The 15,508-nt window shown below is 43.2% G+C and overlaps 1 protein-coding gene across 2 annotated transcripts in view; it reads right to left on the reverse strand.

The window, feature by feature from the left end:
* The window catches only part of LOC143885065 (SNARE-interacting protein KEULE-like), a 61,927-nt gene extending 47,300 nt beyond the window's left edge, over positions 1–14,627 (reverse strand). For both annotated transcript variants that reach the window (XM_077389025.1, XM_077389024.1), the window contains exon 1: positions 14,379–14,627. In XM_077389025.1, the coding sequence (XP_077245140.1) occupies positions 14,379–14,442 (64 nt within the window). In that variant the 5' untranslated portion in view covers positions 14,443–14,627. The remainder of the gene's footprint in view (positions 1–14,378) is intronic.
* Positions 14,628–15,508: the final 881 nt, after the last annotated feature.

Raw genomic sequence — 15,508 nt, forward strand, 5'->3', positions numbered from 1 at the left:
CTTCCTCTATCTTTTTTGGAAAATGATGTGAAAAAACATCAAGTGCAGATAAAACAGCAAGCGTTAATGTGGAAGGTAGTTGAAAATTTGTACAGGGTTCTTGAATCAGTTTTAGAGAATGTAAGAATGGATTCATGAAATGCCCAGCATGCAGTGGCAGGGCATGAAATGTTGCCTCTGAATCATCTACTCCTCAGAACGTCCAACTTGCAAACTCATGATCTGCCAACATACATAACTGAAGGATACTCCCGTGTCACTTTGTTATCCAATCAGGAATTCGTAAAATACATGATCATGAGTCTATAGAATTTAAGCCATCTTTGGAAGTAAAAGGATCTGTTCCATACTTCAAAGCCTCCCCCTTGGCTTGCTAATGTTCAGCAGGCGATTGTAAATCCCTGGTCATTCACATGAAAACAATACAGACTACAGAGTGATGAGTCCACCCTTCTTATCCTAAGCCACTTTTGTCTTATTTTCTCCTTTGAAAAGGTGTTTACATTGCAAGCAGAAGCCATGTTGAAGCACTCTGTAACCTTATCAAGACTAAGGATGTTTCATTCACCCACTACACATGTATGGTGATTGAACTCTTTGATTTGGTGGGCAATCATGTGAACATATTGGGACTATAAGTGATTAAAATTGGATGATCTTAACCATTGATCACAGCCTACAAATCTACATTGGCTAATATTCAACAAAGTAAAGGTTTCAATGCCGCTTCCTGGATGCATGGCTATGATCTTCTGATCATTGCCCATAAGTCTAACATGTACATGTGGCAGCAATGTGAGAGAGAGAGAGAGAGAGAGAGCAAATCTACAAGTTCTTGATGCACTTTCTCACACTGTTAGCTTCTCTGTCACGCATTACACCATAGTATATGTAATTGATTGATCTTTCCACCCCTTTTTATATCTCACCCTTTTTTTTCTCTTTAGCGGTATTTATAGATGACAGATGCCTTGGCTTTTGTAGGGATACCTTTAAATGGAACAACCTAAGTTGAGGGTATGGCCTTTTCTTATAAATGGTTGTAGGGTATGGCCTTTTTCCATATTCCTTTTCCAAATAACATGCATCCAAATGAGATGAATGCATTGCTAGGAAAAAAATTTCTATTTCAGCTTTGTTGCACCAAACGACGAAAAGGATTTGCCTGGAAGGGAAAGGAAAAGTCTTTCCCCGGAAAGCCTTTCCAAGGTGGAAAGACCTTTCGTACAAACCAAACAGGCACAAAGGGAGTCGCCTTCCACCATCACTCTATTTAGTATGGAAGGATCCATTATCCTAAAGCCCTGGAGAAGCACAATAACCTCTGCTTCATTGGAGTATAAAATCCCTATAGGGCTCGAGAAAGCCCAAGTCGTTATTCCTCTTTCATCTCTAAGAACACCACCAGGCCAGGGTTCCCATGCCGGATTCGAAGAAGTTGAGTTTTAGCCTTTTAGCTTGCCAGGACCAAGTGGTTCCCAATATTGGGAGATGTCCTCCCTCATCTCACTACTAGAACAAACCTCCCTCCAACCATGCCACAAAGCATATGTTGAGACGAATCTGAATGTTTTCAAAATTCTTACCCAAGTAAGGGTTAATGCTATTACCTTCGTGAAAATGAATACAGGACTTTTGACTAAGCCTTCGAAAAATCTGACATTTCATGTTTTCTGATGTATGAACTGAGAAAAAATGTTCCTAAGCAAACTAAAACTTCAGCTTTCTGCGCTGTAAGAATGTGAAGAAACATAAGATGAAGGGTGACTGGAAATGCTTCGATTGCGAATACCTTAATTTTAGATGGAGAAACAAGTCTCGGTTCTGCAATACTGGAAAAGATTATGGGAGAATTTGGAGACCTAAAAAGGAGGAATGTTCTAGGGGACAGTGGCCGGACTCGGGGGATATCACAATCAGCTCCATAAATGGGATTTCGACTCTCACCATCTCAGGCAATGAGGTGATGGAACGAAGTAACCTTTTAAAATCTTGCTTGGTTGGGAGACCATTGAACAACAAATGGAGTCTTTTGGACATTTGGAACCGAGCTAGGTTTCATTGGAAAATCCCATCCCTTCCAAAACCAGGGATTTTTGGGCATAACCAGATACTATTTATGTTTACCAGTGAAAGGATGGCATCCAAAGTTTTGGAGATGAATACGAATGCTTGTGGATCCTTTCTCTCCTCTATTTCAGCGTGGAGCCCGGTTATTAAACATGAGGAAAAGGCGGTCTGGATTAATTTCTCAGGAATCCCTCTCCATGTATGGGCGTCTTCAACAGTGGAGGCTTTGGGTGGGTTATTTGGAAAAGTTTTAAGAGTTAAATTGGATGGAATGACTGTGGCTTCGGGACTGATCCTCCCCTTGGATTTAATCAAAATAGGATCTTTTGTCCATATTCGGGTTCGGCAACCCGTTTTTAGAATTGAAGTAGATCTTCGGTACCTCAAATCCCTCCAATCGAAGTTACCCTTTCAGGTGCCATCCTTATCTGAGCCCATGGAGCCGGTAAAGTTGGCCGTTCGAGAAACCTCAGGGGAGTGTAGGCGTGCCAGTAACCAATCCAGTGTTGACGAGTTAGGAAATCGGTTTGAGATTGCTGGATCAGGATCAACTCAGTTGAGTCAACTCGAAGACACTCCTTTGCATGGATCCAATCACTTTTTGAATTTCAAAATTCAAAACATAGAGTCAATCCGAAGTGGACATGATGAAGCATTAGCTGATGTCAAGGCCAAAAATCGCTGTACGAATGTCACCTCCATCTTGAAAAATCGAAAAAGCAATAAAGTAGAGAAACTGCTACAAAATCTTTTATGTAATCTCTTGGGTCATGACTCTATCCCCCCTCAGCTTCCAAAGTTAGGCTTTTCCCGCACGTGTCAGTACTTAAAGATTTTGATGGGACGCCAAACTTGGATAAAAGGCCAGGTGTAGCTTCCTTGGGTCTTTTCGGAAACGTAATTTATAGCCAAATTCACGTTGTTCTTGGATAAGTACGAACTGCTTTTATTAAGCTACATGCATGTAAGGTCAGCTTTCTTGAGAAGGGTGTTCAAGGTGAGGAATGAGTATTACCTCTTTTTGCTCATTTAGGTTGTTCCAGCCGCCAACTACTGGCGGTGGGCTCTTATACCTAGCTCCAAGTGTAATGTTAAGTTTCCTTGATTGCTTTTTAAGTCAAGGTTTAACAGGTAAGGTTTTAGGCAACCTTAGGCTAAGAATTTTAGCGGTGAATCTAGGGCTTTGCTCTCTAAGGCGACTTTTGAATAAAGAAAAGAGGAATGGATGATGAAGAGCCCCTTGAATCGTGCCCTGGTAATCGAGGACACAATCTTTTTATAGAATTAATGGTGTTGCACTCCATTATCGACAAGATGAGAGGAATGACTTACGTTGATGAAGAGGCAATTGCCAATTCTTTCCTCAACTGCGTTGGTCACCGACCAGAGGATAGAAGGCATCGAAGCAACGTTTGGCACGCCGTTAGGGATACGGCCCTAGCCATAGTACAAAACATGATTGAATCCCGCTCATCCCCTAGATTTCTGGAAAGGTCAGTGGGAGAAGACGAAGAGGTTTTTCCTTCCTCTTTTCTTCAGGGATTTCTGGATGCTTCAAAAAGCTTCGCGCTAAATGAAGGAAAGCATTTACGATCTTTGTTGAAGATCGCAAAGTTTGGTCTTTTGTTTTGCCTGATAATTTGAAGGGAAGATAAAGGGGAATAGGTTTGGTTCTTTTGTTACGACCTGGAGTTATCTCCTAGGCCTTCATACGATGTAATTTCATGGGGGACTCCTGGTCCCTTTCTTATGTAATTCTCGTATAATCTATCAATATATTTTGTCATCTTTCAAAAAATAATCTGACATTTCTCTCTTTCCATAATTCAGGACTTTTGACCAGCAATACAAAGGACCAACTCTACAACACATCAGCTAGTCTGGAAGGGAAACCCCATGTCATGCCAAATTTACTGAGGATTTTACTCCACCCAAACCTGGCTAATCGGCAATGTAAGAAGATGTGGACTGGCTCGCCCACCTGCACACAAAGTGTGCAATGGTCGATAATCAACATATGCTGGTAGCGTAGATGGTCCACTGCAAGGATTTTATCTAGAAAAGTCATACATCTAAACGCACAAACCCTGGATGATGCTGGAATGCTCCACACCCAGGCTAGCTAGTCTCCATTTGCTGGTAAAATGATTTAACACTAAAAATGCCTGTCGAGCTCCATATCCAAACCATTTTGTCTTCACAAGACTCCCAATCGAAGAAGCTCCTCCTTAAATTAATCTTCCATGTTACGCTATTCTCTTCTCTTTCAAGGCAATCCTTTCCAAAAGTTTCCTTTTCCACTGCCACTGCATATAGGCCTAGAACACCTCTTTGAGAGTAGCCTCACCACACCACTTATGAGACCAAATTTTATTCCAACTCCTGAGTAGACTTGGAATCTTCTGTCTCTGTCTCAAGATATCTCTCCATGTTGTATCGCCGCCATGTCTGAGCCTGTCGTCAGTTGTCCACTAACCCAGAGTTTTTCCATACTTTTCTTCCATGACTCTAGCCCAAAGATGATGCCCTTCCTCCCCAAACCTCCATAGCCACTTCCTTGGAAGAGATTTGTGAACCACTTTTAATCTTTTATCCCTAAGCCTTTTGCTTTGATTGGTTTCTCACTTCTTCCCAACCGACTAGATGAAACTTTCTCTTGGCATACCCCCCCCCCCTCCCAACGCAAAAAAAATAAAAAATCTTCCTTGGATTTTCTCTATCTGCTTAATGACAATTATGTGCCATTTGAATACGGATAGTTGGTATATTGTAATATTGGCTAGCACTGCTTTTATAAGCGTTATTCTACCTCCCAAGGCTACCAAATTTTGCTTCTAAGTATCTAACCTTCTCTCTACTCTTTCTGGAATGGGTCCCATTGTCTCTTCCTCGGCCTTCTCCCAGTGGTAAACCAAGGTAAGTGGTTGGAAACTTATCCACACTGCAACCCAGAATTGCAGCCACGCCTTCAACTTCCTCATCAAGGGTATTGATTCCCAGAATTCTCAACTTATGAAAGTTAGATCTCTGACCTGTCACTAACTCATAACACTGAAGGATCACTTTCAACTTTATCACCTTGACCCTCTTAGTTACACTGAATAGCAGTGTATCATTTGCGAACTGAAGATGGGAGACCATTACACCCGGGTTCCGAATCCTAAATCCTTCTATGGGTGCTCGATTCTCTGCCTTTGTCCACCAATCTGCTCGACATCTCAGTTAATACTTAATATCACAAATAGGAATGGGGAAAGGGGATCCCCCTGTCTTAACCCTCTCGATGATTTAAAGAACCATTTAGGAGACCCATTAACCAGAACTGAGAACCAAGTCCATGAAACTCACCTCTAGATCCATCCCGCCATTTCTGCCCAAATCCCATCCTATCAAGCAAATAATCTAAGCAGACTCACTCCACCCGATCATACACTTTTTTCATGTCTAACTTTGATGCGTATTGTAGGCCCAATAAGTGACATATTTGCCAATTAGAACTTTTAGGCTTTTTATTTCCATGTTTTAGTTTTTAGGGCTTTTATTTTTCATGTTATTTTATTTCTAAGATATTTCAATGGACTATATAAGGCCCTCATGTATTAGGGTTTTTAGGTTTTGATGATTGTTGAGAGAGAATGAGAAAAGTTAGTTAGAGCTAGCTCCCCCTCACTATAGTATTTAGATATTAAGAGATAGAATAGATACAATGACCATAATGCCCCTACTGGGCTTATTCCAACACTCACCTTCAAGCTGGAATGAATAAATTATACATTCCTAGCTTGTTACAGATATCATTCAACTTTGCTTTATTCACTGGCTTTGTAAACATATCAGCCAACTGTTCTGCGGAACGAGTAAACACAGTACATATCTCCCCTTTCTAAATCCTCTGACGGATGAAATGACAATCGACTTCGATGTGCTTTATTCATTCATGGAAGACTGGATTTGTTGCAATATAGATGGCAGCCTTGTTGTCACAGTACAACTGTGACGGTGAAGAAGATACAATGCCGATCTCAGACAAAAGTGATCTCAACCATATAAGTTTTGTGGTTGTGTGCGCCATCGCTCTGTATTCTGCTTCAGCACTCGACTTTGCAATGACGTCCTGCTTCTTGCTTTTCCATGACACCAGGTTACCTCCTACAAAGGTACAATACCCAGTAGTTGATCTCATGTCTGCAGGAGATCCAGCCCAATCAGCATCAGAGAACCCCTCAATTCTCATATGACCGTGTCTTTTGAATAATAGGCCCTTTTCCTGGTGCACCTTTCAGGTATTTAAGAATCTGAATCACTACATTCCAGTGTGAGGTACGTGGGGAGCTCATATACCGGCTGACTACCCACAGCATAAGATATATCAGGGCCAGTAACAGTGAGATATATGAGCTTGCCCACCAGTCTTCTATACCTGTCAGAGTCCTCCAACAAATCTCCTTCTTCTGGAACTAGTTTTGTATTGGGATCCATAGGTGCAGACACAAGTTTTACGCCAAGATTCCCTGTCTCCTCCAACAAATCCAAAACACACTTCCTCTGTGATAGAGACAAACCACGAGAGGAGTATGTTACCTCTATCCCAAGAAAATATCTGAGGTGTCCCAAGTCTTTTGTAGCAAATTCTCTTTGCAGGAAGGTCTTCAGCTTCTGTATTCCACCTGAATTACTACCTGTGATGATGATATCGTCAACATACACGATCAATAGAATACACCCTGCTGAGGATTGATGACTAAATACCGAATGATCTACAGCACACTGTCTCAAGCCAAACCGCATAACAGCCTCACTGAATCTGCCAAACTATGCTCGTGGAGACTGTTTCAAGCCATACAAAGATTTCCTGAGGCGACATACAGAAGAGGACATCTCCCCCTGAGCAACATACCCTGGAGGTTGCTCCATATAAACCTCTTCATGAAGGTCGCCATATAAGAAGGCATTTTTCACATCTAATTGATGAAGATGCCAACCATGATTAACTGCAAGTGACAGAATAACGCGAACAGAATTAATCTTTGCCACTGGAGAGAAAGTTTCATCATAATCAACTCCAAACGTCTAAGTATATCCTTTAGCCACAAGACGGGCTTTCAGTCTCTCAATAGTACCATCTGGCAAGTATTTGATAAAGAATACCCATCGACAGCCAACAGGTTTAGAACCAGAGGGAAGGGGAACTAGATCCCATGTCTGGTTCGAGTGTAGAGCACCTATTTCAAGGTCCATGGCAGCACGCCAGCCTGGGTGATAGAGAGCCTCCTGTAACGACTGTGGTAACACAACAGAAGACAAAGAGGAAACAAAACTTTTGAAAGTAGGAGTCATAAGAGATAAAATTAGAAATAGGGTGAGCAGTAGAATGAGAACAAGTCCGAGAGGCAATAGGTGAGTCACTGAGAACGACAGGAAAAAGGGTAGACGAAACCTGTGTAGATGGAACCGGGATCTTTGCCTGTGAAGATGATGGTTCGGGTGGAGTTGTTGGAGGCCCATCTTTGCGCTGCCGCCTATGATAATGCTTTGTTACTGGTGGTGGATTTGCTACACGGACTGAATCGCCATCTTGAACAACAATAGGCTGACTTGGAGGTACAGATGGTAAAGAAGTCGGTAGAGGAACTAACCCAGGAAGTACAGGAAGAGATATAGGCACTTTGGGTTCCAGAGGGGCCGAACTAGGCAAAGATGGAGAGTGGAAGGACTCAGACTCAAAGAAGGTAACGTCGGCGAATACAAACCACCGATGAAGACGAGGACTATAACAACGGTAGCCTTTCTAAGTTCTAGAGTAACTCAGGAAAACACACCGTTCTGATCGTGGATCAAGTTTGTCACGACCTAGACCTAAGAGATGAACAAAGTAGACACATCCAAAAACACGAGGTGTGAGGGGAAAAGGGTCTTGTTTAGGATACAAGACCTGAACGGGGGAGGAGCCACAAAGGACAGATGATGGAAGGCGATTCGCAAGAAAGCATGAAGTTAAAACCGCATCGCCCCAAAATGACTTAGGAACTCGCATATGAAACATTATGGTACGAGTGACCTCGAGTAAATAGCGAAGTTTTCTCTCCGCTACACCATTCTGCTGTGGAGTATAGGCACAAGAGGATTGATGAAGAATCCCAGGAGAGGAAAGATAATCCTGAAAGCCATGAGTGGCCGAGAAGAACTCTCGAGCATTATCAGTACGAAAACATTTACTATTGCAATGAAATTGAGTTTTTATTTCAGCAAGAAAAGATTGAAAAGCTGAAAAAACCTGAGAACGGTCCTTGAGCAAATACACCTAAGTCATACGAGAATAATCATCAATAAATACTATGAAATAATTGAATTCAATATTTGACGCGATCCAAGAAGGTCCCCAGACATCGGAATGAACTAACTGAAAAGGACTATCAACTCGACTAACGACTCGGGAAGGAAAAGACACCCTGTGGTGCTTCCCGAATTCACAGGACTCGCACTGGAATGAAGACACAGAAGCAGGAACTAATGACGTTTGCTGGAGCCTCTGAAGGGAAAGACGTCCAAGACGACAATGCCATTGGAAGGCGTCCACAGAGCTATGCAAAACAGTAGAAGTAGGTCTGCAATCAAGACGATAAAGGCCATCCACCTCACGACCCGAACCAATCGTCTTCCCAGTCGAAAGATCCTAAAACAAACAATACGAAGGGTAGAATGAGATTGAGCACTGAAGGTTTTTCCTTAATTGACTAACTGAAAAGAGATTTAGGAACACAGAGTACAGAAGATAATGAGATACTAGGGGAAGGACACACAGTACCAATACCAGTGATGGGGGTAGTAGACCCATCAGCTAGAGTAATGGTCTGATAGTCAGAGGGAAAAGAGCGAAAGGATGAGCTGAGATGAGTTACCAGTCATGTGATTGGAGGCTCCCGAGTCAATAATCCAGGACCCGGAGCTAGAGAGTAAAGTCGTGGGTGAACTACCTGGCTGGGCAAAAACTATGATGGGAGCGCGAGAACTCTGACGAAGGTGCTGTAATTCCTCATAATTTGTCCCGGTGAAGGCAAATGCATCATCGGCAGGTGCAATGACAATACTCGATGGGGGAAGAGGCGCCTCGGAGGGGCTGGCCGTCGAGAGATGAGTTAAGCGAGACAGTCAAAAATCAGGATGGAGAGTGTAGCAAGTCTCAATCTAGTGGCCATCACGCTGGCAATGTGTACAGTAGGGGCGGCCTCGGCCAACACCACGGCCACGTCCATGGCCTCGTGGAAAGGAGCCACCGCCCCGAATAGGCCGACTACCAGTTGTACAAGCGGCGACTGCAGAGCTATCAGCATGGAGGCACAACGGAGACTCACCAAGACACTGTTGTGCACGATTATAGGCTTCAGATAGTGAAGGGATAGTGCCTGACCCAAGGATCTGATGACGCAGATGAGTAAACTCAGGGCCTAGGCTATCAAGGTAGTGAACTACACGAATCTGTTCCCGTTGTCGACGAAGAACAGTGACATCCGATGTAAGAGGCAGGAACACATCAAGCTGCTGACATAGAGATACAAACTGGCCATAATGAACCTCGAGCAACAGATCACCACGGCGTAATCGCATCCAATCAGAATATGTGTTAAAAATACGAGTGAGATGATGTGCTCCAGTTTGGTAGTAGTTGGTCCCATCAAGTTTGGCAGTAGTCAATTGTGGATAAGAGCCATCCACACGTGCCAAGGTGGGAGAGCAAGAGATAGTAGAGGGGGGTAGAGAGGCAAAGACCTCAGTGGTCCTGCCAAGAGATGGATCCACAATGACAGTAGGGTCTCCATAGTGACAAAAAAGAACTAAGAGAGAATAGCCCCCACACGATCTACTAGACGGATAGGAGTGAGGAAGGGACCAACTAGACAAATGAATGGCTCAGAATGCGGCTTCGTTAGCCAGGGACAAGCGAAGAGACGAAGCCATGGAGAGGATGAGACGAACCCGCGAAGAAAGGTCAAGAGAATGGAAAAAAAATCAGCACATTAGGGCTGCAAAAATACAGAGTGTGGAAAGGAGATTAGAGTTCTAAAAAAATTTGAAGATATGCGTGAGAAAGAACGGAGAAAACAAGGGGTGTGGCACAAGTGAGAGGGAAAGGGGGTGAGGGGCTGGTGAGGAGATGGGGTGGGAAGGGGGTCGTGGGGAGGAGGGCGAGGGGCTGGAGACGGGGGGAGGGGGGTCGCGGCGAAGGGGGAAAGAGGGCGAGGGGCTGGTGGGGCGGGGAGGGGAGGGGAAAAAGGGGGGTCGTGGGGAGGGGTATTGTAGCGGTACTGTAGCGGGGAATGGAGGAGAGGAGGCGTGAGATGGGTTAGGGTTAGGTTAGAGAGAGGGATTAGGGTTGGGGTTGATGAAGAAGATGGAGGGTAGGGCTAAGGTTAGGGATCAGAAACCCTAGGGCTCTGATACCATGTTGAGAGATAATGAAAAAAGTTAGTTAGAGCTAGCTCCCCCTCACTATAGTATTTAGATATTAAGAGATAGAAATAGATACGGTGACTATAATGCCCCTACTGGGCTTATTCTAACAATGATGAATTAATGAATTGAGAACATAGATTCTCCCATATCCCTCTTCTTTTTCTTCTTCTTCCCTTTCTCTTCTTCTCTTATTCTTCTTCTCCTATTTCTCCCCTCTAATTTCTTGTCTTCTCTCTTCTTTCTTCTTATCTCTTCTCCTTCCCTACCATTCTTCTTCTATTCCCCTTCTTCTTCCTTTCTCCCCTCTATCTTCTATTTGCCCCCCCCCCCCCCCCGGATCACATCAAACTTGCACACAATCCTTTCTCCCCACTTAAAAGTAGTAGTCCACTACCTCGTTAGCAATCAAGGCACGGTATAAAATTTGCCTCTCCCATATGTGTTAGAAATGGAGATTTGGGTTAAGAGGAAGAAGAGGAATGGAGAGATGGAGAGTCTCCATCAAGGGAGCTCCTCATGTAAATGATGTATATATAGGCCCAACTAGAGCAATCATGGTACAATGACTATATTACCCTCTAATCTACATGTAATGCCTAAACTACCCTTACATTATTCAACACTCCCCCTCAAGCTGGAGTGTATATACTGTGGACTTCAGCTTGCTACAAAGAAAACTACAACAAACAACTACAAAATAACCATACAAAAAAAGGACAATAATCTCATATACACAACCGGCTTGGTATAACACTCCTCAAGATGGTGTGGTGAATACATAATGAAAAGCATAACACAAAGATAGCAACAGGTACAAGAGTACAGCAACGAGATCGACGGCCATCAAAAAAGAGCAGCTCCCCCTGAATCAGCATGACGACGAGAGAGATCATAACAGGGCCTCCCCCTGAATGAGAACCCGGCTAATAAATTTGCAGACCACGAAGGATCGAACGGAGACACCTCAGCAGGAAAATATCAGCGATCCAGCGAGCAGAAAGAACACCAAAGGCGTGCACGAGCAACAGCAAAGTACCACGAGCAGAGACGTTAGCTGAGCAGCAATACGCCAATAGAAGAATAACCACCGGAAAGGTAATCGGAACCAACCAATGTCGGAGAACACCATCTCCTGGAGAAAGATAACAACCAACGATGGGGCACACCATCGCCTAGAGAGAGAACCGACCAACGACGGGGGACACTGTCGTCCAGAGAGACAAGGTTGACGGCAGCACGTCGCTTGGAGATAACCAATCAACGATGGGGACATCACCGTCTGAAGACAAGGTTGACGGGGGCTACCGTCACCTGGAGATAACTAACCAACGGTGGGGACGAGACAAAGTCGACGGGGGACACCGTCGCCTGAAGATAACCAACCAACGTTGGGGACACTATCGTCAGGAGACAAGGGCGACGGGGGACATCGTCTCCTAGAGAGAAGGCCAGCCAACAACGGGGGACATTGTCATCCGGAGCAAAGAAGGCCGAAAGCAACACTCACGACCGGGCATATATCCGAACAATAAAAGGTGGATTGCAAAGCAAACCACAATGAATACGTAGAAATACGCACGAGAACAACTCCAAGAACGCGAAGAAGAAACAACGAACAATGCGAAGAACTAAGCAACTAATAATACGAAGGACGAACAATGTGAAAAAATGACAATGCAAAGAAGAGACAAAACAACCATAGAAGGGTGAACAAACATCAACTAGAGAAGACAATAAGACAGACGAGGAAGAACGACCATCAACAAACCAACAACACAACACCCTCCCCTCGGGCGAGACTACATGAGCCCGGAGACAACAAAACAAGAAAAGACAACAAAGACGACAATACCAAGACAAGAAAAGACTACAAAGAAGACAATTCAAACAACATGATAATACTCCCCCTCAAGTTGAAGGCCAAATGATGTCAGCTTACAACGAAAAGAAGACTTTCAAGGCACAAAAAAACCCTCTTAGACATTTCATCAAACACTTAGGGTGCACCTTGGAGATCAAGAGAAAGGCCATAGAAGCCAAAAAAAATGTAGAAAAGAGAAAATAAGGGATTTTAGGTGGAGTTTTGGGAATGGAAATGATTTGGGGAACACAAAGGCCATAGAAGCCAAAAATATTTTAAAAAAAAAGAAAATAAAAGATTTGGGGTGGAGTTTTGGGAATGGAAAAGGCTTTTTGGGATGCCAAAAAGGGACTTGGGGAGAAATTTTCTCCCGCAAATGGGAATTCAAAAGAGAAAGAAAGGAAGGAATAAGAGATATGGGGTGGAGATTTGGGGATTTGGAGATTTGGCGTGGAGATTCTCCAATATGGGAAATACGGCAAAACAAGAAGGTTTTTTTTTTGTCTTTCTTTTTCTTGTGTCCGGAAAAAAAGGAGGAATGCAAAAAGATTTGATGAGCGAATATGGGATGCGAGAGAGAGAGAGAGAGAGAGAGAGAGAGAGAATGAAATCTGAGAGATATTTCAGGAGATTTGAGAGAGGGTTATGGCAACTAAGACAGAAAATCTAGGGAGGATCTGAGTTTGCAAAAAAAAAGAGATCTGCGAGGTTGGCTGGGTTGCGCAAATGAACAAGGATCTGGTTGGGTTACGGCAACCCCCCCCCCAAAAAAAAAAAAAAGAAAAACAAGGAAGGGAGAGTAATATGAGGGATTGAGAGAGAGAGAGAGAGAGAGATTTTAGGGATTTTCTAAAACAAAAAAACTCATGCATAGCAAAACATGACTTCTTCTTTTCTTCCTTTTTGTTGAGGATCGGACCAAAAGCTCTAATACCATGTTAGAAATGGAGATTAGGGTTAGAGAGGAAGAAGAAGAGGAATGGAGGGATGGAGAGTCTCCACTAAGGGAGCTCCTCATGTAAATGATGTATATATGGCCCCAACTAGGGCAATCATGGTACAATGACTATAATACCCTCTAATTTACATGTAATGCCTAAACTACCCTTACATTATTCAACAATATGAAAGCTGACTGATTGCTAGGACCCTTTTTAAGGCGTTATGCCAATACCTTTGTGAGAACCTTGTATAGGCACCCTACTAGGCTAATCAGGCAGAAGTCCAATACATTGGCTGCTCCTTTCACTTGGGAATCAGGGTAATAAACATTGCCCTTGTTCCTTTATCGAGCTCCAATCCTACGTAGAAGTCCATAAAAATTTTGCAAATATCCTCTTTGACATAATCCCAACAACTTTGGAAGAATGCTAGGAAAAATTCATCCTTTATCTCTACCCAACGCAAATAGTCACATTCTTATCTCTTCTTCTTCAAAGGGCTTCTCCAAGGCTAATCTTTCTCTTTCCTCCAACACATTAAAAACCATGCCATCTGGTTTAGCAAAATAATACAACTCCTTATAAAATGACAGTCTCCTTCTTTGTTTTCTGATAGCACTTGGTGGAATGGGCGACCTGTGGAAAGTGTTACCTGGAAAAAAAAAAAAAAAAGGCCAGAGTGAAAGCCGTCACAAAGTGGGCCATCAAGGACAGCGGATGCCAAAGTGTGGTGGAATGTTATGGACCTGAGTGGGGCCTGGCTAGATAAGGAACTAGGTGGGACCCAGCCTGGTATGGGACAGGTTTAAATTGCCTAGCCTAACATGTTCCATAAACTCTAGAGCTTTTGACATATTGGTTATTTACCAAACACCTACAAATGCAGATATTCAATTTCTATATCCAAACTCGATCGATTAGAAAACTGGTTAGAAATGCAGGGATTTAGTGCAATTAACGGTGCAATATAAAAGTAAAAGGGAAAAGTTAGAGATTTCCAACAGGATAAGAAAAGCAAAATTCAAAAAAAAAAAAAAACAGAGTTAAGAAATTACGGTCGCGGCAGATTTGGCGGAACAATTTGTATTCTCCATTGGAAGAATCTGAATCAAACGACATAATTCTCCGCTTCAATCCTTTGCTGATCGATCGCGAATTCCCTCTATCTTCTCTCTTTTTGACGGAGATTTAGGGTTTTTTTCAACTGTTGAAGAGCGTCTCTGGTCAATGTAGAGAAATGGACACGAAATGAGATTTCACTTTTTGTTTCTTTTCTCGTTCTCGCTCACGCACGAAAAGGGCAAGGAAAAGGGCAAAATGAGGAAGACGGGAATTTTGGGGTAGGAGGAATTTACCGAAATGCCCTTACCGGTCTGCCGCCTGTGATAATGATTAATGAAAGATATAGCAGTCGCACGCGTATAAAGTCTTCAACTCTCGTGTGTGACCGTAATGTACAGTAATTTCAGATAGTGCTGTGTGGCCCACTTCATAGGATGATCCAACCCGTTCATTCGTAGGGCCACCACATAAATGGGATGTAACTCTGATCTATTGCAGTTTCAATATTGTGCGGTCCCTCTACACGTGGGATGGTTTGGATCATACTACGGAAATGATTCAGGGGTATGATGGTTAGGATCATCCTTTGGAGATGATTTAGGGGTACAGCAGATGAACGGTTTGGATCATCCTATGAAGTGGGCCCATTGCACTTTACTGGACTTTACGGCCGCACACCATACAAGATCTCATGGTAAGATTGGGAGGTTTTATATGGTGTACATGCGTGAAGTCTAGTATTTTTCATAATGTACAGAGGGCCCACTCTTAGGATGATCAAAACTGTTCATTTGATTGGCAACAAGTCAACAACACACATAAGATTTTAGAAACGGTTTGTTTTTCGTTAGTAGAAAATATATTTTTAATGCATCAGTCGCCACTTCACAGCAAGCAATTGGCAATGCCGATATCTTTCCTTCCTCATTGCCGATGTATAGTATAGCTACGGATTTTCATAAGTCACCAGTAAGTATTTTGTACAGTGTTGCATTAGAACTCCACCACAAAGCTGTACCTCGAGTGCATTTGACCATGTTGTGGCATTTTATGCCATGCATGTTGCTAACCTACTACTGTCAAAACTAAGCACAGTACAGCTTTCAAGAAGAGTATAGCTTGC

This window comes from Tasmannia lanceolata, unplaced genomic scaffold, assembly GCF_043159265.1.
Source record: "Tasmannia lanceolata isolate RefF3 unplaced genomic scaffold, GAP_Taslan_0.1 ptg000008l, whole genome shotgun sequence".
Taxonomy (NCBI): domain Eukaryota; kingdom Viridiplantae; phylum Streptophyta; class Magnoliopsida; order Canellales; family Winteraceae; genus Tasmannia; species Tasmannia lanceolata.